At 37.1% G+C, this 24,122-nt stretch overlaps 1 protein-coding gene across 1 annotated transcript in view; it reads left to right on the top strand.

Moving 5' to 3' along the window:
• Positions 1 to 24,122, top strand: part of SH3RF1 (SH3 domain containing ring finger 1) — an 81,125-nt gene that overhangs the window by 35,074 nt on the left and 21,929 nt on the right. The window contains exons 2-5 of the mRNA XM_054383094.1: positions 13,240 to 13,515; positions 14,915 to 15,010; positions 20,232 to 20,534; positions 21,227 to 21,337. Of these exons, the coding sequence (XP_054239069.1) occupies positions 13,240 to 13,515; positions 14,915 to 15,010; positions 20,232 to 20,534; positions 21,227 to 21,337 (786 nt within the window). The remainder of the gene's footprint in view (positions 1 to 13,239; positions 13,516 to 14,914; positions 15,011 to 20,231; positions 20,535 to 21,226; positions 21,338 to 24,122) is intronic.

The following is a 24,122-nucleotide window of genomic DNA, read 5'->3' on the forward strand; positions in this document are numbered from 1 at the left end:
AACCAAAATGGAGACAATTTACAAGGAAAGTGCCCTCATATATACCAGGAGATAGTTTTCTTATGGTTCCCCAAAAACTGTAAACATAAAATGAAGACATGCTTTGAATTTCTTTTTTCTATACAGATCTTATATGTTCTTAATTTTTCCACATTGTCAAGAACTTAGGATAGATAATTAATGAACTATTTAAAAAAAGTTTTCAGTTCCTTTGTATTTTATTTGATACTTTGGAAAAAGAGCTTTTTAGTCTTGCTTTTGTGTTTTAAACTGTGTTTTAAGATGCAAATCCTGCTTTTTGTGTGTGCATGTTTAGATTTCCTCCTCAGCACCGCAAAGTTTGCAAGTTGAATCTAGGAAACTGCAAAAAAGTAACTTAATGTGGAAAGTCTTACAAATTTTAGTAAATAAGGATTTCTATTATGATCATTATCACAGAAAGTTATTCCTTTGGCCTTCCCTTTCTAAATTATAGGAAGACTATTAAGGGATCCAAAGAAAACTTCAGTTAAGTCTGTTAATAGGGACAATTGCAGTTGCCTGTAGAAGAGACACAACCTACTTTGAGAGGCACATGGCATTACGTGGTTTACTTACTACTTTCTTGTACTCAAAGTCTCGTAAATAATGTTAAAGACTACTTGGTTTTTGTTACTAGCAACTTAAAATGTTCAGGATGGTGGACTCACATTTAAACGAAAAAAAGTCACATTTGGAGATAACTTTAACTTTCAGATTTTGAAAAAATTACAGCATTACTTTTTTTTCTTTTTTTTTTTTTTTTTGTAGCTAGAAGAGTTTGAAATTTGTGTTTTAATACCTCAAAGTGTAAATCCAGAGTTTTGAAATAAGTACTAAGAGTGGAAGACTAAATGTCACAGAAACTGGAATGCTGTGGCTGCGTTACAGAAGCACATAAAGATGGGCACAAGTGTAATTCTGTTGAATTACTGCAAAGCAGTATTACTCAGCATGTGCACTCATGTGACTTGTGCAGTGATGTTAGCAGTAACATTAATGGAACCATTCTAATGGGCAAATCACAGATTTCAAAGTAACTTCCTCAGAGTTGGCTTCCAATATAGAGAATACTGGAAGTATATTTCTTCAACGGGTTACCTGCAGATAGCTGTAAACAACAGCTTGTTGTATTGGAAGAATTTTTAATGCATTTAGGAATAGATCTGCAGGCTTCCTGTAGTTATTCTTACAGTCTGGCTTCTCTCTCTTCCAGAAGTCATAACTGATACAGATGATGAAATAGGATCAGTGTGACCTTCTGCTTGAGGAAAGCTAATCTATTGGGAAATGGGAGAAGACCTTAAATAATAAAGAAAGGAAGGAAAGAGCAAAGAAATTACATGTAATTAGCTGTCAGCTCTTTAAAGAATTTTTTTTAAAAAGCTTAAAAAAAGAAAATAATTACTTACTGCTTAAGCACTCAATGTAGTAGAAAGGAAGAAGTATCTCAAGCTGTGATTTTTCTTTACAGTAGTCTTATTCTGAAGGTCTTTAACAGCTTATATTAACATAATGTTCATTTCTAAAAATATAGATAATTATTTTACTTTACCACATGTATTGAAACATATAAAATATGATCAAATTGTGATTTGTTAGTCCAGGAATCTGGGGCTATCATAATGAAGTTCAAGACAAAGTATTGTTTGCTTAGAGATACTTAGTTGTTCAGTATGAGCAACCTTTGCCTATCTTGTGATTCAAAAGGGCTACTTTTCCAAAGCTGAGAAAAACACAAACCCAAGCCCAACCATACAGCAAAAATAGCTTCATACAACAAGTAGCAGAAAGAATGAATACCAATTAATAGAAATTACAGCTTTATATACTCAGAAGAGTTATGATAAATAATAGGCTAGAGCTACTGGGAGTTACATAAATACTTTAAGAAGCATGGTAAGCCAGTGGAAACCTCCTAATGGAAGGGATAAATTGTTCCTTTGTCTATGTTTTCAGTTTAAGACTTAGTGCCTTTCTGGAAAAAGTGATTTTCTGCATCACAGGTTTAATGGGCTCTTTAGAAACAACCTTAAATGCAGGCTTTCAGGCAGTGCAGGGACAGACTTTACAAGCCCGCTCTTTTGAAGGCAGCCAATTCTGGACAGAATGTGTCTACATCAGTATTTCTGTACTATACTTCCCCAAAATGTTGTTTAGGGTCACATAAAATCCCAAACCTACACTGTCCTACAAAGACAGAACAGAGTTGAGTGAAGAAGAAAAATGGAAATGTCTACAAAATTTAATAATTAGTACAGTTCGAAGAAATATGGGGAGTTTGTTTCTTGCAAGATAATTTATTTGGAGCTTTGAGCTCGAGTCAGTGGGTTGAAGAGTGTTTAACTTGCAGGAAAGTTGAATATCCATGTGTGATGATGGCATGTATATTGGCATGATATCAGTGTTGTCACACCACATGCAGGTTTCTTACCTACATGAACATGTATTCAGGGCTTTTTGTTCAGTACAGTATTTCTGTGTCAGCACCAATTCACACAAGTGTGCTGAGTGGAACAATTACAAAGCTGAGCGACCTGTTAATACAGTTGTGATCTGCAGAGGGTTTACCGTTTGTGTTTCTTGTAAGAGTAGTTGATCAGTTTGATTTTATATAAAGTACAATCTCATACAAGAGGTCAGAAATACTAGTTTTGTCAGCAGTGGGCCTAAGGTGTAGGCTGTCCTACCAAGGTGACAAAAAGTGGTGGAATTTCAGATTGAGTATCCTGCTTGAGTTGTCTTCCACCAGACTTTCCTGGATTCTGATTCAGAGAACTCTGAAGCAGCGCAACTGAATTCTGCATTCCAAATATATCTCAACCAGTTTAGTAGCATGAATAGTTAAGACAGAATTAAAGACCTGTCAGCTTTTCATTATCCTATCTTGCTCTTAACTCTTGGCTCCAAAGCAGTGCTTTCCCATAATAATGCATTACAATTGAACCACATAATTAAAATACTTTTTGTCTAAATGAGAAAGTTGTACTTCTTGTGACTTGTTCGTGAGACTTTGTGGAACATAATTATTCTGTGCCTTCCCAGGTAATGTAAGTAGATGGTTATTAATTCACTGTGGACTATCAAAGGCAGGAGGTCCTTCTGCAGTAGGAACTTACAGGCTCCTTAAAGTTTTGGAAGTTAAATTGCTCATGCAGGAAGTGCATGGTCTCAGCCCTGTGGTCCCTTGTTGTTGTCAGTGATTTTATCTTAGCAGTTTTACTGTGCCGAAGAGGCAGGTTTTGGCAAAAATGGGCCTGGATGTCACGGAATTAGCTTTCGTGGAATAAACTTCTAGTGAGATTAATGTGGCTGGAATGAGAACTGTTTTAATTATTTCAAAGAAAACCCTGAGATCATGGCATGTATCACATTTTACAAGCAGAGAACTGAAAACTTTTTTGGGATATGAAAACTTCAACCATTATATCTGTATTAGCAAGTAATCTGCAGTGGGAATGGAGGATGTGATGGCCAGAGCCTGTATTTTTTTCAGAGGTGATACTTTGATGAGATTCTACTCTGATTCCAGGGAGTGTTGGAACAGTTAATCACTGTTGGAGAACATCTTCCATTTTAGTTTCATCAAAAAGTAGTGGATTTCATGTACTTTTAAGACCACTTAAATGTGAAAAGAATGTGCAAGAATATACCACTTGTTAGGCTCTGTCCCACTTGTCAAGCTCTGTCATACACATAACTTCTTGCTTAAAATCATTGTATTTTTATTTATGGCATGAACACATAAATGAAAACTATGAGGAGATCTCAGGCAGTTAATAGTATAAAACATAAACAATCCCTTTTTGTTAAGGAAGGAAAATGGTCATTTTTGTTGAACTGGATGAAAGAGTGGATTGTTTCTTTTGTGTTTATAGCATAGACAAATAGAAAAAAATGCTTACCTTGTCAGTTATGTAAGAGTAAAGATTAAAAAAAAAGTAAAAATGCCCAAGCAAAAAAAAAACCCAACAAAAAACACTTTGTAAAAACTTGGGTTTCATACATACAGAGGCTGGTGAATTGTGGTGCAAGTCTCAGAATCACAGAATGTTAGGGCTGGAAGGGACCTCGAGAGATCATCTAGTCCAGCTGCCTTGCCAGAGCAGGATCACCTATACCAGATCACACAGGAACTCATCCAGGTGGGTCTTGAATATCTCCAGAGAGGGAGACTCCACGACCCCCCCTGGGCAGCCTGTTCCAGTGTTCTGTCACCCTCACAGTGAAATAATTCTTCCTTCTGTTTCCATGGAACTTCCTGTGCCTCATCTTCCACCCATTGCCCCTTGTCCTGTCATTGGGCATTGCCAAGAAGAGCCTGGCTCCATCCTCTTGGCATCCTCTGTGCGTGCAGCAGATGCAGCAGACATGTATTTGTGTGTGCTACAATGAGAGCTAAAATTAGCACCTTTTCCACAAGGGGTTATTTGAATTGGGGTATTAAAGGAATTAAGTGGATTCCAAAAGAATTTCAAGTGAGGGTGTTTCAGGAGAAGGAGGACGTGGTACTTGATTCTGAATCATGCTTTGTAAAAGTTCCTTCAGAGTCTGGCAACAAGAGTTTGTAGGGAGTACCTCAGAAGGATGTGTGATAGTGATGTTGCATTCATCCAGAAGGTTGGATAAGCACCTGAACATTTACAAAACAGTGGAAGTGATGGCAAATAAACCTAATCCCACTTTCTCAGCAGGTGGTGGAATGTTAGATGCTATCTCAGACTTTTAAAATCCGATTCAGAAGGAGAACTGTGTGGTTGCTCTCTTTTTAAAATGTTATTGACAGGGTTGTTTTAATTTTAGACCTTGCACTGTTTTGGCAGGGAATACATTAACACTTGATCATAATGGAAAGGAAAGCATACTCAGATAAAAAGTCATGCCTGTCAACCTTTATAGGTTTTCATGAAAAAATGCAGCGGCCTCCTCCTTTGCACCTCTGTGTTTTTCCATTCCCCAAATTTTGGCAGCAAAGTATTTGAGAGATTAAAGGAACCTTTTTTCATGCTGATCTCACAAAGAGTAATCTTACCAACTCACTCCCTTGTTCAGAGTCATTCGCTGGCATTTCTCCTATGTCATGTTCAAACTCCTCACCTTCAAAGCACAGTAAGAGTTTGCTCTTGGCAATCTCAGTTCTCATTTATTCTTTTCAATTTTTTTCAATCTGTCTTCTCACCTGGAATTCCCTCATCTTTTCTTGGTGCAACAAGTAAACATATTCATTTTCACATCGCAGTGAGGGAAGGTTGTTTACATTCATTTTCAAAGTGTAAAAACCTTTAGAACTATACAAAGCATTACGCTTAAATTTTTTACATTGTTGATAAACCCTCTGGAGCTTTTGATACTTGTATTTAAAAAATAACTCCCTGAAGTCAGGACAGGGCCTCCTGTGTTTCAGCACTTTGATAAACCAAATGTTCTAATCTTCTACACTATGTTGATTAACTTTTGTTTTTGAAGGGAGCAAACCCTTTTGTAAATTGATTTGTAAAGAGGCATTAAAAAGGGCAGATTTGTGAGAGAATTTTAAACGTGGCCAGTAAAATAGAATTACTTTTCCAATATTGGTGGCTTAAGTTTAATGCAAAAATGAAGGAAAAGGTATCTATTCTGATTAGCCATGTTAAGACTGGCAAAAAAACATAGATAGTTCTACTTGTTTCTTACCACTACTCCAGTGCAGCAAAACCTAGTGGTAGCAGGTAGTGGAGTCTCTTCTAGGTGTTAGCAGTGCTGTATGGGGTTATGTAGATTCCCTTTTATTTCTTTATAATGCAGTGAGGTTTTGCATTAATGTATTTAAAACCAAACAAACAAAAAAAGATGTTTCATAGCGTTGCAACTTGGTTCCATTCTCCAATGCTGCTGTGTCCCAATAGCTTTGTTAGCCTACTACACATGCTGCAGAAATTCCCACCAGCTGTCATGTGCAGTGTGTCTGCCATACTGTGACTCTAAACATTACAGCAAGATGTTTTCTGAATGTTTTCTGGAATTAATAATTATTTTTTCTGCTCTTATTGGTGACTGATAAATGTTGTTATAAGGTTAGTTGGTGGTTCAGCTAGTAGGGCAGATTTTGAATGATAACAGCTGCAGTTATTGAAGCTTTATTTGTTCATAGAAGAATATAAAAAGGTCTATGGCATCTCAAACTGCCTTCATTAAGCTAACAGGAAAGAATAGTATTCTGCATTTATAAAAATTTCTGTTTAATCTGGACTTGGAGCTCAGAATGGCACACATCTTGCTTGGGAATTAATTGTTTGGCTGTTTAAGCAATTGCTTATATGTTTTTTGATAGGCAGTGTAAATGCCAGATAACTATTAGGAGGATAAGGATGAATTCAGGCAGCAGGAAAAGTATACCAAAAAAGTGGTATATTTCCAGTTTGTGGAAAGTATAATGAAGAGTAAAAAGGGAAGGTTGTACAGCATCTGGGTAAGAATGAATTTAGAGGAAGAATTTAGCTCAGATGTGGTCTGTGTTTTGATAGTTTTTGAAAGGTTTTGGTGGTTGTTTCTTTTTCTCTTCAGTAGTTACTGTTTTGTACTTTTGTGTTCATATAGCAGACAAGAAAAGTAAGTGATATTTAGGACTCTGTGTTGGCACAAGAAAGTTGTCACACTTCCTGTAACAGATTTTGGACGAGAAGCAAATAGTTACAAAAAGCCCTTACTGAGTGATTGGGCGAAAGGCAGCTTCTTGTTAAACACAGCAGTACTATCTATCAGGTGTTTTGAACAGTCAAATAGTTCTGTATTCTATTCTGATCTTCAGTGAAATATGTATCTTAGAAAACTACTTAAGACATATTATATGTAAGTCTTTTAACTGGTCTTTGGCAGCCTCTTGACCCTCAGATACTTTATCCTATGTGGGGTTTGGTTTGGTTTTTTACTTCTTTTCTCACTACATTTTTGCAATTAACTTTTCTTCTTCTTCCTATCCAACTTGATCCCAGAATTCTTCAGGGGTATATAGTAGGGTTAGTGATAGTTTGGAGTAGGACTAGAACGTGCCACTACCCAGTCTCATAATTTTACTGCTCCTCTAGATGTATACTTGCCAAGATAGGTAGGCGTTTTTCTTCTCGGATTATGCGGCATTCTGGTTTTAGAAGCAGTAGGTGATAGTACATGAAAACAGAATGCATTGGTAGAAGAGTTTAAGTGGAATGGAATGAAATTGTAGTGCAACTTGACATGGTTAAAGAGATGAGGAGATCCACATTGTTGTGCAGTGGCACTGGGACAAGAAAAATCAAATTTGATGGAGACTTCAAATGTCAGTGAGTTGTAACATATCAAGAGAAAATCAAGGGGGATAATAGCATTTTCAGACTGACCAGTGAGGTTGGTGTAACAGCTTATTAAGAGTAGATCTTTAAAGCAAATGGTTACTTTTGAAAAGGACTACTTTATGTAAACTTAGCTCTACACAGTGTACACTTCAAAGTTTTATTCAGATTCTTGCAGTTACCTATTTTTTTTCAAAGCAAAACAATTTTGTAGTAACCAATGAGAAGGCTTTTAAAAACTTGGAATGAAATTGTCTTCTATGCCTTGACTTTCCTTTTCAAAATCAGTGGGTACAAAACCAAATTTTCTTCTGCATCTTGAAAGTTACCTTCTAAGTTTTTCCTGTGCCAGAGCAATTTCCTCATGCCTTTGCCTCCCCCACCCCCCCATGGAAAGAAGCAATCTTTAGCTGGTCAAATGCATACAGTAAAAATGTTTGGAGACATGCAGTGTGCAGGATGGAATTATTTTCTCCTCTCCACTTTTTCCTAGTTTTTACTTACTTGTTTGGTTATTTCGAGAGCTTGGTTTAGTGGAAAGTGTTCAAAATGTCTTTACTTAACAAACCTTGGAAAGGTAAGTAGCTGAGAACTTTGCCTTTCAGATAGCCAAGGAAAGATGACAGCAAAAAAGCTTTCAAAAACACAGGTACTGCACAGAAAGGGACTGGGCTAACTGCCTCTCAAAAGCTTTGCTTGTAAATGTCCCTTTCTAACCTTCCATGTTATTAGTCTGATTGCTTGGGCCTTAAGGCAGCATTTTTAAATTCCTTTCATTCTCCTGTATTCCAGCTTTTAATTTCAAAACAACTTTGTGGGAGAGAGTTACTCATACTTACATTAAACAACTTTATTTCTTGACATCAGACAAGAAAAAATGTCTAAATGGTTTCTACTAAAAGCTGTTAAGACAGAAGATGCAAAAAGGGCTTTCATAAACTGGCTGCTTTAAGTAGGTCCTTGATAGTTTACCTCAAAAGAACATGTAAAAACTGTTTGCACGAGGAGAGGAGTAGCCCTCATATTACAAAATACAGGGTATATCTGAGCCTGTGCTGTGAAGTTCTTCAAGTTACCAAGAGCAAAGTTTATAGAATCATAGAATGCTTTGGATTGGAAGGTACCTTTAAAATTGTCTAGTCCACTTCCCCTGCAATAAGCAGGGACATCGTTAACTAGATTAGGTTGCTCAGAACCCATTCCGGCTTGCCCTTGAATGTTTCCAGTGATGGGGCATTTATCACCTCTCTGGGCAACCTGTTTCAGTGTTTCCCCACCCTTATAAAAGAATTCTTCCAGACGTCTGATTTAAATCTATCCTCTTCTAGTCTGAAACCATTAGCCCTTGGCTTGTTGCAACAGGCCCTGCTAAAAAGACTGTTCCCATCTTTCCTGTAGGCCCTCTTTAAGTATTGAAAGGCTACTGTAAGGTCTGCCCAGAGCCTTCTCTTCTTCAGGCTGAACCCCAGCTCTCTCATCCTTTTGTCATAGGAGAGGTGTTCTAGCCTTCTGATAATGTTTGTGCCCCTTCTTCAACAGGTCCATGTCATGGTATAAAACCTGGTCTCTTTAGTCAGGTCAGTAACCTGGCTAGCTAGTTTCCTCTCAAGGCACAGCTCTGCTCTGTACTAAGCTGTGACTAACCATATTTGAGTATGGCATTTCAAAACAACTACACTTTTTCACTGTTTTATGTGAAATGTTTGTCTGTGTGCTGAGAAAATGAGATTTAGTACAACTATATCATTAGAAACTAGTAGAAATGAGTATACTTAAGCTATGTCTCAAAAAATGTATACAAAAATGTAAGTGCAGTACAGAAAGAACAAAGGAGGCTGAAACCAAGAAAATGGAGCTAGACATATCAGATGGCATTAAATTAAGACTTTAAAACAGATATTGGAGTCAGCAAGATGAAAGAGACGTGAAAAAACATAGGTGTGAAATGGGATGTTCTTGCATGTAGGACAAGACAGCTTTGGTAAATGCCAAAGGATGGTAGAAAGCAAAAATCCACATTAAAATAATAAAAAGGATGCATTTGAAAGATTTTGAGTTAAGGCAGCAATATCAAAGAGAATGGACTAAAAGATTTGAAGTATCAATATTGTCATTCAAAAGGTTTGAGTCTGTAGAAGAAACCTCAGGTATACCTTGTACCTACCAGAGAATATACACACGAATAGCTCAGCCTAAATCTGCCTTGCAAACAAGTTGACTGCAGCATATTAACAAGTACCTTTCCTTCTATTGGTGACCAAGTATGTTCTTCTATAGGCAACTTCTATTGGTGACCAAGTATGTTCTTACAATAAGGGTCTCCTTTTGGGCATAAACAAAAACAAATGAACAAACAAAACCCAGCAACAACAACAAAAAGATTAGATTGATAAAAGCACCTTTGTAGCACTGGACTCACTGTACTTATAGTTGCATGTAATTTGAAATTTTTCATAATAGTTTTTCAGTTTGTCCTGGTTATTAATGTTGACTTTTGGTTTGATTTAGGAGCTGCATGGAAAGAAAGTAAAAAGATAGGTGAAGGAAAATAAGAAAATTGAAATAACTGATGGTCATTAAAGATCCTCTTATGCATCAACATGATAATAACTTCTAGTTTTAAAATGTTCTCTGGAGAGAGAAAGAACTGGTTTTTGAAAGCTAGGCATAAAAACTACCACTTGAGGTGTCCAAGCCAGTTTTTCTGGGGGATGATAGCACTTTGGTTGTGCATGTTGGCAGTTTCGGAAATCTTTCCAGCTGTCCTACTGCTACCACAAACAGTACTTCTGTGAAAAGAAGGCTTCCTGACCTCTTGAAGACATTTAGTGTCTGAGAAGCTTCAACCGGTGAAAAAGGCATAGATATTCTGGGTAGGTTGAACTGGTTCATGGGAAACACCAGACACACCACAGTCTCACAGCTGGAGAACAGGGAATGCCTCAATTGCTTGGAAAGGTGAGAACCAGCAGTACTGCAGCTGGAGAGTCTTGGGAAAAAACAGAGATACAGAAGACCTAGTACCTTTTCCATTTATTTCTTCGGAAATGATTTACTCTTTTTGCCACTTTAGCTTATGCTGGTTCTCCAAGTGCAGTTAAGTTATACAATGAGCACTGGTTAATGCCAGTGTAAGCATATTTACATTTGGGATTCTGCCACAGAAAGTCCTGTTTAAAAGGAAATCAGATCTCATGTTTCTGTGCAGGCATAAGTTTCTCTTGGCTTAAACTCATGAAAAATGCAGACGGTTGCATATTGTCCATTAAAAAAAAAGTTTGATATAGTGTGACTGAAGGCAAAGTATAAATCTAAAGAGAAAACTTGTAAGTGAGTGATGTAGGTTTCTAAGACAAAATATCTTGTCTGGGAGAAGAAATCTCAGGGACTTGAACCTCATATATATGAATGCATGTGCATTTTTTCATATTCTTGTTAAACTGTTTTGATATCATCATATATTGCTGATTTTACTTTCTTTAAAGGAATCTGGCATGTGAAATGTGTGTAAATTTTTTAGCCTTAGCTAAGAATTAATGTAAACAACGTGAATGTCAGTAGTAGCATTAGAAGTTCAAATATTGTACCATAAAATTTTAAGAAATCTATTTCACATGCAGTCATTCTGAGTTTTATATTTTAATTTCCTAAAATGGTTTTTGTCTGAGTAGTTTGTGTGTGTTACTTTCTCAAATAGCTGGCAGGGTAAATGACAGCTGTAAACCTAAGGGTAGTCTGCAGAGTTTTTCTTCCAAAGCCTTCCTTTCATGTTTAGCCAAGTGAAAGACACAGAGAAAATGTAAACTCCTGCTCAGCATATCCTTACAGCCTCTCCTGGTGACCAGCCAGAGGGGCTAAAGCCACACAAGGCTGCTAACCATAACAGCCCGGAAGGCGCCATCCGTGATCTGTGTCTCCCAGTTTGGTCAGAGGAGTATAAATGTGAAGATGGTGCTCAAGGTCCCTTGACACCGTACTCCTGAGAACAGTGCTCCCCATTTCACCCGCTCCTCCTCACATCATCCTCCCTAGGGGACAGAAGGAAAAGGCATTCACTTAAACTTCTCTTCCAAGTCATTTAACAATTTCTCCTTAATCCCTGGCAGTCTGACTGAGAACTAAGTGCGTGTTTTGTTGAACTTTGTTCTGTTTGAAATTATGGATTTGAACCATTTTTATTTAACGTGGGAAACAAGCTTTGCAGAAATTCAATGTCCTGTAAAACACAAACAGATGTGTGTGCATTTGAGTGAAGATTTGTTCATGGGGGGCTTTGTGATAAACTACACAAGTGTGGTATTGAGTTCTAAATGATGGCTAATTGATAAGTCTGATCATTTTGGACATGTTCTGCTGCACTGTCACTCCTGGTTTGTTTTGATTTTGTTTGTTTTAAAATTATTTTCTCCCCAACTGTATTTTTACACACAGCTTGTATTAAAGTTCTTTCTCAGTGTGGGGACATAGAAAGTGTTCTCCTGCGACAACAGGGTGATTCCTGGGAGAAATCCAGCTATTCCCTTCAGTGCAAGAGAAATGCATATGTTGTCTAGGAGCCATAATTGCTTGGGGCCCTTTTTTTACCGAGTAATTTTTTGGCTCATAATCAGTGAATGGCTGTAATTTTTTGGGTTGATTTCTTTGTTACTCAGGTGGAAACAGACAAACAAGCAGCATTTCCTCTCGTGTTGATGTGTTTGTTTGTGCTTTCAGCATGCCCACTCTCCCCACAAGTTCTGTCTCTGCACTTGTCCTTACTAACATCTACACTGACTGCTTCTTCATTGTGTCTGTTTATTCTGCAGAGAGCACATAAGGCTAAAAAATACATAAAATATTTTTTATTGTGGCCAATGAATTTCCCCTTAGTCAGCTGTAACCCACAGATTCTCCAGCTGATGTCTTTTTCCTTATCCAGATTTGTACAGAGTATGATAGTGATATTTATATTCTGCACTGATTGCAGTTAAATGTGGTCATAAAGAAAAAGTGTTCATTTCAGTCTGAATATCACCAGGTTTTGTGAATTGCATGGATCCTGCTAATATAGCAGTTTTAGTACTCACCCCAAGTGCAATAGAAAAAACTGTGATGTTCCTGTATTCCTTCTGCAAATTTCCTTGCACTGTCTGTGTACCTCTTGAAATAATGCACCTGCAGTGCATGTAAGGGAGGGTGACATGGTGTTACGTTGTAATCCTTCTGACATGCATTCAAGAGCAGCACCTATAGTTTTCAGATGTTATGGAGGAATCACATAAAGAAAATTCAAGGATACTCACCTTCAACAGATTTTTTTCCCCAGTAAATCTTTTTAGCTGTTTTTTTTAAATAAATTAGTTAAGAGGATTTCTCACCTTTAATAAAGTAAGATTTGTTTTTCAAGCGCAAAACAGCTCTCTTATGTCCTCTTCTTAGCATTACATGCCTGTGAAATGAAGTGAAAATAAATAAAAAAAGACAGACAGACATCATGCCTTCAATTAAAGGTCTTGCAGGAAATCTATTATTTTAGTTCTTTACTTTCTTGCAGCGTTTTCCTGTTAGATCTCTCAAGCGGTCAGGATACTTTCCAGTTTGGATTTTTTTTTTAATGTTTAAGCTTAGTGAATTAGTACATGAGGGATAATGATTTACATTTTTTTGCCTCTCTTGTGTCTAGCAAAATTTTAGCATTATCAAAAATCATAATAAGATTTAGGGGAATGTTAAGACTCTCTAGAATTGAAGCTCTTCATACATGTTTGGGTAAAATCAGTAGAATCACTGCAATAAAATAATATGTATAAATTTACTTTGCAATTTTATGCATTTTTATTCTTAATATCTCCCAAAGAATGTAATACAAATTCTATTTAACAATACTCATCTAATTCTGGTGCCTTTCTTTCCCCCCCCCCCGCTTCTTCTTTAGGGTGTACCTCAGTTACCATGTGCCAAAGCATTGTATAACTACGAAGGAAAAGAACCTGGAGATCTTAAATTCAGTAAAGGAGACATCATCATTTTGCGTCGACAGGTGGATGAAAATTGGTATCATGGAGAAGTCAATGGCATCCATGGCTTTTTTCCTACAAATTTTGTTCAGATTATTAAACCTTTACCTCAACCTCCACCTCAGTGCAAAGCACTTTATGACTTCGAAGTAAAAGACAAGGAAGCAGATAAAGACTGTTTACCATTCTCAAAGGTAAATAAAGAATAAAATTATTATTTTCCTCTATCAATTTCATTCACTTGGGTAAAAAGTAATAATACGGTTCCATAGTCATTTGCATTTTTTTCATGAAGCTGTGCAAGTATGATAAGGGCAAATTATTCTGCAGGTGTTTCCCCTGTGTTGATTAGTTTTGTCTTCCTTCTCTTCCTAAATTGCGTATGATTTCTCTGAGGTTTTATTTTTGGAATGCAATTTTTCATAATTGCAAGTAGTAATGCTCATAATTTATGAGAAATAAGTGATGCTACAAATTAAAAGTGCTCCCATCTTCTCAAGAAACACTCATTTTAAATTGTTGAAGTTGGTACTACTTTCAGCTTTGCATTTAGTAAGCAGCACTTTTAGGATACTAGATGCAAAACACAAAGTACTGCTCAACTTTGTAATTCTATAGTATTACTAAATGCCCTTTAGAAAATACGACCTTTGTTCTTATATTATTTCCATTGTAATTAATTTTCTGTCTTGCAAGGCACATAATGATACAGAGGTTCAACTGGAATTATAGCTGTTCCTTTTTTCAGTTTCTGATTCTTCAGGTTATCAAATTGCAGAAAAATGTTGCAAGTCCAAATGTAAGCTAATCGCTTTTCTACTCTTACCTATTAAAAGGATGGCTAAAATTCTAGAAAGAGAAGATACCAATTTTTGGATGGACAATGGTTATTACAATACAGAACGGCAATACTGTTAAGGATCACTGGCATTAACTTGTTGGCAAATTGTGGGGGGGGGTTGGTGGGTTTTTTTTATTTTTTTCTTTGTTTGGTTTGGGTTTTTTTTCTTTTTAATCTTTAATCTTGCTTGAGTAAACATATGTTTCCAAGTATTTTAACCTGCATATGAAACAATTACATATCTCAGAGCAATGTTTAATGTGCACATAAGTCCTTTTTTATATAGCATTCTCAAAACCATCTCTTATCCAAATGCTCCATGTACATGTAAAAGAAATCATATCACTTACCAGAGTTCTTGAGTATTAAAGTAGAAGAGCAGCATCTAGGGAAAATTAGGTAATGGGTCAGTTGAGACAGAAAAGGGTTGCAGTTCTGATGATTAATGCCAAGAACTGAAAGGGGGGCTGATGAATGCCGTGGACTGAACATGGTGAGATGTCTGGCACTAAGGACAAAGTCAGATGGCTGAGATTAGTTGTGGGCTGTTAGCTGGACTCTGACCGAATAGGAAAAGGAATAGTTTGAAGCAGCTGCAACCTCTAAAGCAGCATGTTCGTGTTACAGAGGGCCCTCTCTGCTGCGGTTCTTGTCCATGTACTGCCATTTCTGATTGCCTATGTCTTATGGAGAGAAATTAAATTAGAAGTTTAATTAGAGCTGGGAGACATAATTGCTGCGTGTTCACACAGGATGATGTTCTGACTGTAATTCGCCGTGTGGACGAAAACTGGGCAGAAGGAATGCTGGCTGACAAGATAGGAATCTTTCCAATTTCATATGTGGAGGTGAGTAAAGTTTGACCCTCTGTGAGGTTATGCCTACTGTGTATTGAATTTTCTAGAAGGAGAAATAATAGTAGTGGTGATAAACTGAGATATAAATAATCTTGGACCTAAAATAACCAGAGATACAAATAGTCTTAGACCTAAAATAATATAAGATCTGTGTGCTTAGTTTGGAAACATTAATGCCCTCAGCAGCTGAACCAGTGATTTTTATCCAGCTATTTAATACCCATTTTCAATGAATGGAATTGGAATGATAGTACTTGGAGGCAGTCACTGTGTTTTTCTGTTAATACTGGTGTCATGCAATCAATCACAAACCACACGACCATAGAATGAAAGCAGTCAGTAAATCAAAGAAATAGGTAGCTTTGCACCGGTTCTGATACCTGCCTCTCAAAACCAAATTAGCACAATTAGAAAGTCAAAGAACAGAAACAGAGGCTGTTGTTAAGCAGCTAAAGCATTGACTTTCGCATCCAGCAGACCCTTATATAAAACTTCTGTATCTTTTTTGTATTTCTCATATATGATACGACAATTTACAGAGAGAAGTAGCACTTGAGAAACTTTTCTTCAACATTTTAAAGTTTAAGAGTTGAAAGCTCTATCTTCTTTATAGAAAGACCTAGGTGATTAAGAACAGCGTGTAGAGCTGCAACAATGTTCCAAGTTTGCTTTGCAGAAAGATACAGATGCTATGGATACTTTGTAAGACAACACTTCTTGCAGTGACGAAATTTTCTTTAAATGAGTCAGAATGATGAAAAGTATTTTCACATTACCTATGGAATGAGAAATATGTACCTCAAGTCCTAGAAGAAATGCATAACCATGCTAAAGATCAAGTCAGGTTTTATTAATTCAGTTCCTGAATGCCCTGATGAGATGGAATTTTATTTTTTTTTATAACAACTGTGTTCAACCAACATAGTATTTATTATTTTTAAAGACAAAATATTTATGTGCTGATTTTTCTATGTAGATGGAAGAATCCCCACTAAAATGATATGGGAAATCTAGAACAAGAAATAATACCCAAAGAGATACTTCAGATCAGACAGATGGGGTTTTTTTCTCAGTATGTACTGTACTGAAGCATTATGTGGTGAAGAGCAGTGAGAGGTGCAGGAAAGTATCAACTTGAATTTTGAAACACCTCTTTTCTGAGATAAACGTTTCTATATTGTTCTGAAAAATATACAGACAGTTGATACAATGATATATCAAACCATTCTTACCCATGGTATTATTGAAGACATCAAAGATGAGGAGTAATTACTATTTTTAATGTATTTCATACATGACATTTTTAGTTACTTCTGAATCCTGTAATCATTGTCTATTTTTGTTATAATGACAGAAATATCTTTGCCTTATGTGTGTTAATACACATACTTTTAAAATGTGCATTAGTAGCTGCATTTGCTGGAGATTTTCTGGAAGTCATTAACATAAAATGAGTGTAGTCTGTGCTGTGATGTTTATTCTGTAGTATAGTCCTAGGATTTGCTGTATTTCTTAACCAGTGAGGATAAAGAATAAAACTTTAGATATATTGAAGGCCATGAAAACCTGATTATATTTGAGGAAAACTTCTCACCTGGAAGAACATTTTATGATTAAATGTTTGCTAGTCTGCTCTATTCTTTTGTATGGCTTTCACTTATTAAATTTGTGGTAATAATAAAACCTAAGACAAAACATTTTGAGATACGTTTTAATACCTATCAGTTTTAAACTATAGTTTTTATAGGTAACTGGCTAACAAAACATTAACTCTTTATTTATAGACACATAGCACTGTGAAATAATTACTTCTGTCTGTAAATGAAAAATAAATAATGCAAACATTGCAGAAAATAGAATTTCATTTCCTAAAAAGTGCTAAAACCAAACAAATCCTCTAGTTTAGCTACAGTAAGTCCTGCTTAACACATCTAAATTATGAGACTTTGCACTGATGGAATTTCAGTGTGTTGCTTTAAAAGCAGGTCAGCCAGGTTCTTGCACAGTGATAAAATGTAGCCAGTCTAGAAATTGTGTATTTAAGTTCATAACACTTATGTTTATCTCTGTTCCAAAAAAGAAAGTTAATTAGAACTAAAGAGATGTTATTAAAAATTTTTGATGTAGAATACAGTTCTGGTTACAATATACATTTCTTAGACCTCAAACTTGACATTTTGATGTGGTTTAACATTTTGTAAACATGCTCCAAATGTGCAAAGTATTTAAATTTTTACAGGTTATTTGTACAGAACAACTGAAAAAATATGAACATCCAAAAAGGAAAAATTAGGGAAAATAATCACTTTTCAATCAAAATGTCAGTAGAAAATAATGTCAGCCTTTTTTTTTTTATTTTTATTTTTTCTCCCAAGTTAACATGAAGAATTGGGAAACACTTTTGTTGTAATCCAGCTGCTCTAGCTTTCTTTATGAACAATCTTACAGAAATGTAGATGGAAACCGTTTACTGTAGTAGAATTCTAAATTCTCTTTTTATATGACTACATCCATCAGTTGACAGGACGTTTTAATCAAGGGTATCATAAGATTTTATGTACCCAGTGTGTCAGGTTGGGGTTTTTTATTAGCATCTCTTCTTGTACCAAACAAGACTGTTTCAAAACATAATTATTTTTTAATGTCTCTATACACTTTGGATTAGATTTTAGGGTGAATTGCTAGAATATTTTTAACACTGTACTATCTACACTGTTCTTTGTCACTGTTAGTGATGTGATTTAATTTAACATGCTTGGGGGAAAAAAAATCTGACCTTTGCAATAATATTCAGAAGAATAACATAGAATCTTTCATGGAAACTTCTGTCTATTTTTTCACTGGTTTGCCTGACTAAATGTTGTTTATTGAGCCACATTGAGTAGAATTGTTGATTTTGAGTAAAAAATTGTGGTCTGAAAAACTGCGGTACTGACCTATTTCATTTGTTTTAGAAATGAATATGAATGCAGCTTTGCACATGATTGTGATCTAGTCAAGATTTGTGAAATGATTCTTCATCTGCTCTGGACAAAATATATTTATTCTGAAACCTTAATTGCAAAGCTGAATTTAGGTTTCTAAGCTGTTACCTATCTTCCAGGTTGATTTTTAGCAAAACCAGTGTGCTGGTTTGAGGCCAGACAGATCCTCTCTTGCCCCGGGAGGGACAAAAGAATGACACTCACACAAACGGATTGGAGAGTGATGGAAAGTTTAAATGGAAAAGCAATTGGTGAAGCTACAGAGAACTACAAAGCATGGTGCCAAGAATATCCCAAAGCATACAGAGCCCCTTACACAATACCCAAAGGCTTCCCAATCCTTCCCTCCTCCGCCTGAGGGTATACCCAAACCCCCAGGGCTCTTTCTTCCCCCTCCCGCTGCTAGGCAAGTCTCAGGCTGGCCAGGTCTGAGGCTGTCCCCCCCTCCATTCTCCTCCTGGCATTAGGCCTAGACAGGCCTAAGTGGCCTTGAGATACTCCCCCGGCATTACCCGATAAGAGAGAGCATCTCCCACGGGAGCAGAGAGAGGAGAAAGAGAAAGAGAATGACTTTGCAGATGGATTGATAGGGGGCAGGATTTATGGGTAGAAATTTGCCGTTTCCTGTGTCCACCCCTATTGGGTGGGCACCCGGGACACCAGAGGTGCAATTTATGTGGCAGCAACAGGAGGCACCCAGCCTAAACTGCCACAACCAGACATGTCGGATAAGGACAGTATGTGTTGTCTTGGTTTCACTTATACTGTGCTCCCCGCTTTCCGTTATATGTGAAAGTGAGCTGTTGTCTAGAAATTGGAATTTGACTAGTGTTGGTAGTATGGAAAAATAACTCCTTGCTGTACGGGGATGTAGTAAAATTACGTAAATAAGTTTTGCCCGAATGTAACTAGAAAGATTGCTTCAGGGAGAAGATGGTGTTTTCACTTAATTTCAGAAAGTTATATTTGAACTTTAATTACCTACCTCTGAGAAGGAATGCCTGAATTAATTTGTAAAATAAGTGCACCACTACAAAATACCTTGAAACAGGTCTTGCGTGATAGTCTGCTTGCTAAGGTCTGCAGACAGCTGCAAGCAGGAGGAGAAATGTATCTGCTACCCTCCTGCTGCAGGACTGAGATGAGGTGCAAACATACTTCTCTGTCTTGCCCCGTTTGGGAAGTCGTTCTGTTCCCTGGGGTTTGGTGTGAAGCAGAATTGGATTTCAGGCTGCCTCTTACAGCAAAGATTTTGTCAAATGGGAAAAACAAGCAAATGTGAATATAAGAGTGAGGTAAAAAAGCTTTTTTTTCAAATACATCTGTTCAGAAAAAACAACTGGCATGGAAAATGTGGGAACAGATAAAGAGGCATTTGTTGCAGAAAGGAATGCTGTATTGAAACACCTCACAGCATTCCCATGGTGACCTTGAATGGTTGCTAGCCGTTTCACTGGAGAATGCATGCAACTTCACATCTGTGTTCTGTGATAAAATAACCTTGTTTTCACTGTTCTGTTAATACTATGTTCTCTCTGAATTTAAAATCTAAGAAATAAACTTAGAATCTAAAAAATAAATTTAAAATGTATCTAAATAATGAACTTGCAAGTTAGTTGGAAAAAGCTATATGCCTATGTTTTCTGTGCTATACAAGGGGTACAAAATTATTTTGTCCATATGATCCGTGCCCAGTGTGATCAGGAAGGAAAATTAAATTACTGTAAGTTCAATAATTGCTCTCATTCGATAAAATACCAAGGGATACTAGAAGGAATGTTTTCAGGAGCCCACATGCAAAGGTGTAGGCTTATGTCATACAAACAAAACAAGGCTTAAAATGAAATTAGCATTAAAGAAATTTTGTAACACGGATATTTTTAGATGACAAGATCAAAGACAACTGTGATTTAGTTTGACTTATAGATAACATAGGCAGCAGATATTGCTGAGTTAATCCATGTTTGGGCAAGAGCACAATGTGCTTTCTTGATTGAAATTTTACCTCTGATGCATAGTCCACACCAGCCCAAAATAAGTGCTGAGTTTTCAATGAAAAACTTGTGATTCTGTAATGACTAATTTGCACAGTAGGTCAATATGTAGCAATTTTAAATTGCATGGTTTAACTTCTATTATGAAAAACAGGAAAATAGTTGTTTTTTTTTAGTTGTTATATTCAGCTGGTTTTTATGAATAAATAAATAATGTCTGACTGTCTTTTGTAGTTTAACACAGCAGCCAAACAGCTGATAGAATTGGATAAGCCCTCAGGTTCTGCTGCTGACTCTGGAGAAGGTACCTCTGGGGCAGCCCACAACAATTCAACCCAGAAGCACACTGACACTAAGAAAAACACCAAAAAACGGCATTCTTTTACCTCCCTCACTATGTCCAACAAGTCTTCACAGTCTTCTCAGAATCGCCATTCAATGGAAATTAGTCCTCCTGTCCTCATCAGCTCCAGCAACCCAACTGCAGCAGCCCGCATAAGCGAGCTGACAGGACTATCCTGTAGTGCCCCTTCTCAGGTATTTACATGAAATTGAATATAAATGATGTATGCAATTTTTAAAATAATTATAAAGGTCTCTGATCATGTCAGATTACTTATTTCAAATTACTAATTATGTGTAACTAATATTAATATGTACTTCCATAATGTTTATTTTCCAAGATCAGAGCATTTAAGGAAAGCATTCTATGCAGTGATAGCAAATATTTTTGGTATTGTAAGCTAATATTATTTTTTTTCGCAGCTGTTAATTTCTTACCTCAAAGATTTTTGCTAAACTGTGGAAACCAGAAGCTGAAGTGATTTAATTTATTGGTTTTTTTCCCTAAATTGAATATAATATTGGATATTAATAAAGCACATGCAAATAAAGGTGAATGCAACTTGAAAATTATATTCATTTCAGAAATCTATGATACTAACTTGGTTGTGATAAGTAGAAACATTTATTTGGCTTTATTTATTTGTTAATCTCCTGTTTCTTCAAAGATTTTAGTTGCAAGCTACAGTCATTTGTGAACAATTGTCTGTTTCACATAGAGATTAAGTTTTGGGACAAGAGATAGTAATGGAGACTAAGAAGTGTTGGTGTCACTTTACATGAGCTAGTAGCAGTGATTTTGACCATGAAGCATACAGCTGTGTTAAAACCAGCTCTTATTAAACTACTCAGAAGTGACCCTCCGATTTTGTTTTTGACTTTGACAGGTTCATATTGGTACTACAGGACTGATTGTGACTCCACCCCCTAGTAGCCCAGTCACAACAGGACCTTCATTTACCTTCCCATCAGAAGTTAACTACCAAGCTGCTCTTGGTGTAAGTACTGTTTAAGAAAACTCAACTCTGTATGGTTTTGGGTTTTTTTCCCCGAGTTCCAATACACTGATTTGAAAGGGGTTTATGACATCTATGTGATAGACACTGCTATAAATTGAACTCTAGGAAAACTACTGTTGATAGAATAATTTACATTCTGTCATACATATCCATTTCTCTAGCTGTCCTCTTTCATTTTTCTGTAGTAAACACAGGAAGCAGACAAAAAGTCCTTCCAGAACAGTGTTTCTTTTCAGCACAAATGAGGAGGAGATTATGCTGGCAGAGAGGTTAAGGGAAACAAGCAAGATCTTACAAAAAAACCTATCAACTTGAGGCCACAACTGGCAGATATTTCTGCCTTACTTAATTCGAGGTTATCAAGATTCTTTGAAATAAGTTTCAAAACCCTGCTTTCTCCTAATAAGATTAAGTTGTGTTTATATCTCTGACAGATAAAGAACATGTCTAAGTTAGATTCTTGGAGATCAGTATGAAAAACTGTTGCAGATGGCCATCTTTTAAAGGAAGGAATACATTTCATTGCTGTTTCCTTTGGACAAGGAAATTACGTTGTCTTCAGAAAGAGCAGGATTTCATTACAAGAGCAATTGAAATTCTTTCTTTTGCCATGCTTGTGTTGGAGAAGCTTTGGAATGTCCTATATCATACTGCGCTTATCAGACCCTGACTGCAGTAAAAATTGTGGATAACTTTTTCAGAGATCTTCAAGGGAACTTAACAGAGGAAATCTCAAAATTTTAATTCTCGTATCGAGTCCAAAAGTTGTGCCCCTAACCTTTGGTGGGGGGCACAGTTCAATAATAAATCTCTGCTTAGAGAACAAAACAACCTGAACAAAATCCCCCAAGGTTTTATCCCATTTAGGTGCCTAATTATCCTTGCAAGTCTTTAAAGCAAGTAAAAGACAGTGAATAGCCTAACTGCTACATTTATCTGGATTTGTTTTGAACTTTTGGTACTTGGATCATTTTGAATATTTGTCTGCAAAACTGAAGGCAGACTTGTCTGTCTTTTATTACCAACTTTCTGTTAAGTAAATGCTTAGATTTGGTTTCGTTGCAGATGAGAGGTTGCATTTTGACAGCTTTCATTGGGACTCTTAATATGTTTTAGTCCTTAAAATTATGGGGCTGTCATTTTCTGAATTATCTGCTGCATACCAGAAGGCTGTGCTTCCATTCAGCAAGACCTGGAGAGTTGGTGGAGGGGAACCCAATAAAATTCATCAAGGGCAGGTGTGGAGGCCTGCACCTGGGGAGGAATAATCCCATGTAACTCCAGCTTAGGAGCTGACCTGCTGGAAAGCAATTCCACTGAGAAGACCTGGGAGTCCTGGTGGTCATGTTAACCACAAGCCAGCAGTGTGCCCTCATGGTCAAGTAGGCCAGTGGTATTCTGGATTGCATTAAGAAAAGTACAGCCAGCAGATCAAGTGAGCTTCTCCTACTCTGCCCCAATGAGGCCACATCTGGAGTATTCTGTCCAGTTCTGGACAGGGAACTACTGGAGAGAGCCTAAGAGAGGGCTACAAAGATGGTGAGGGCACTGAAGCGTCACTCTTACAAGGAGAGGTTGAGAGACCTGGGGCTGTTTAACCTGGAGAAGACTGAGAGGGGACCTTCTCAATGCTTACAGATACTTGAATGTTGAGTGTCAAGAGGATGGAGCTCCCCTCTTTTCAGTGGTGCCTAGTGATAGGACAAGGGGTAACAGGCACAAACTACAACACAGTAAGTTCCACCTAAACATAAGGAATAACTTTCCTTTGAGGGTGATGGAGCACTAGAACAGACTGTCCAGAGAGGTTGTACAGTCTCCTTCTCTGGAGACCTTCAAAACCTGCCTAGAAACAATCCTGGGCAACCTGCTCTAGATGCGCCTGCTTTGGCAGGGAAGTTTGAATAGACAACCCCCAGAGGTCCCTTCCAATCCCTACTGTTCTGACTCTGCAATACTTCATTCTGGCATGGGAAGCACATTCCAGAACTAGGTAAAATCCTGCACAGTCTTTTTCAGTGATGAAAGTATTAATGCTATGAGTATTTTATCATATTATGGGGATGTTTATGTTTTGAGAATTTTCATCCATTCATTTGGCCTGAGTGTAGCATGAAGGTTATACTCAGCAAAATATCCATTGTGATCCTACAAATTTGCTATTGGTGATGTACTAATTGCCCCCACCCAAGTAAATGTATTTCACATCGTTTTTCTTCAGACAGATGACCTTACTGATGGCTATACAGGCAGTGTACTTTTGCCCCGCCTTACTGAGCAACGCAGGAGGCATTTTGACAATTCTGTGTCCTTTTGTCAATGACCCCTTCAGTCTGTGGATCAGCTGTGCAATCCTGCTTTTAAATGTATGCTAATCTGGAACCACTTAATGATCACTTAATATTTAGGTTCATATTTTAATAGAGTAGTTGAGGTTGGAAGGGACCTGTAGAGGTCATCTAGTCTAACCTCCCTGCTCACCCAGGGCCACCTACAGCCAGTTGCCAAATGGTGTCATGTGAGCTCTCACAACTTCTCTGGGAAACCTGTGCTAGTGCTCAGTTGCCCTCAGCAAAAAAACTGTTCCAGATCTTCAGAATGACACCCCTGTGTTTCAGTTTGTGTTTCATGGAGCACTGCTGAAAAGAGCTTGGCTCCATCATCTTTGTATATTTTTTTATGTATTCATGTACATTGATGAGATCCCCTGAGCCTTCTGCAGGCTGCAGAGTCCCAATTCTCTCAGTCTTTCTTTGGGAGTGAT

The sequence above is a fragment of the Indicator indicator genome, chromosome 8 (genome assembly GCF_027791375.1).
Source record: "Indicator indicator isolate 239-I01 chromosome 8, UM_Iind_1.1, whole genome shotgun sequence".
NCBI classification, from domain to species: Eukaryota; Metazoa; Chordata; class Aves; order Piciformes; family Indicatoridae; genus Indicator; species Indicator indicator.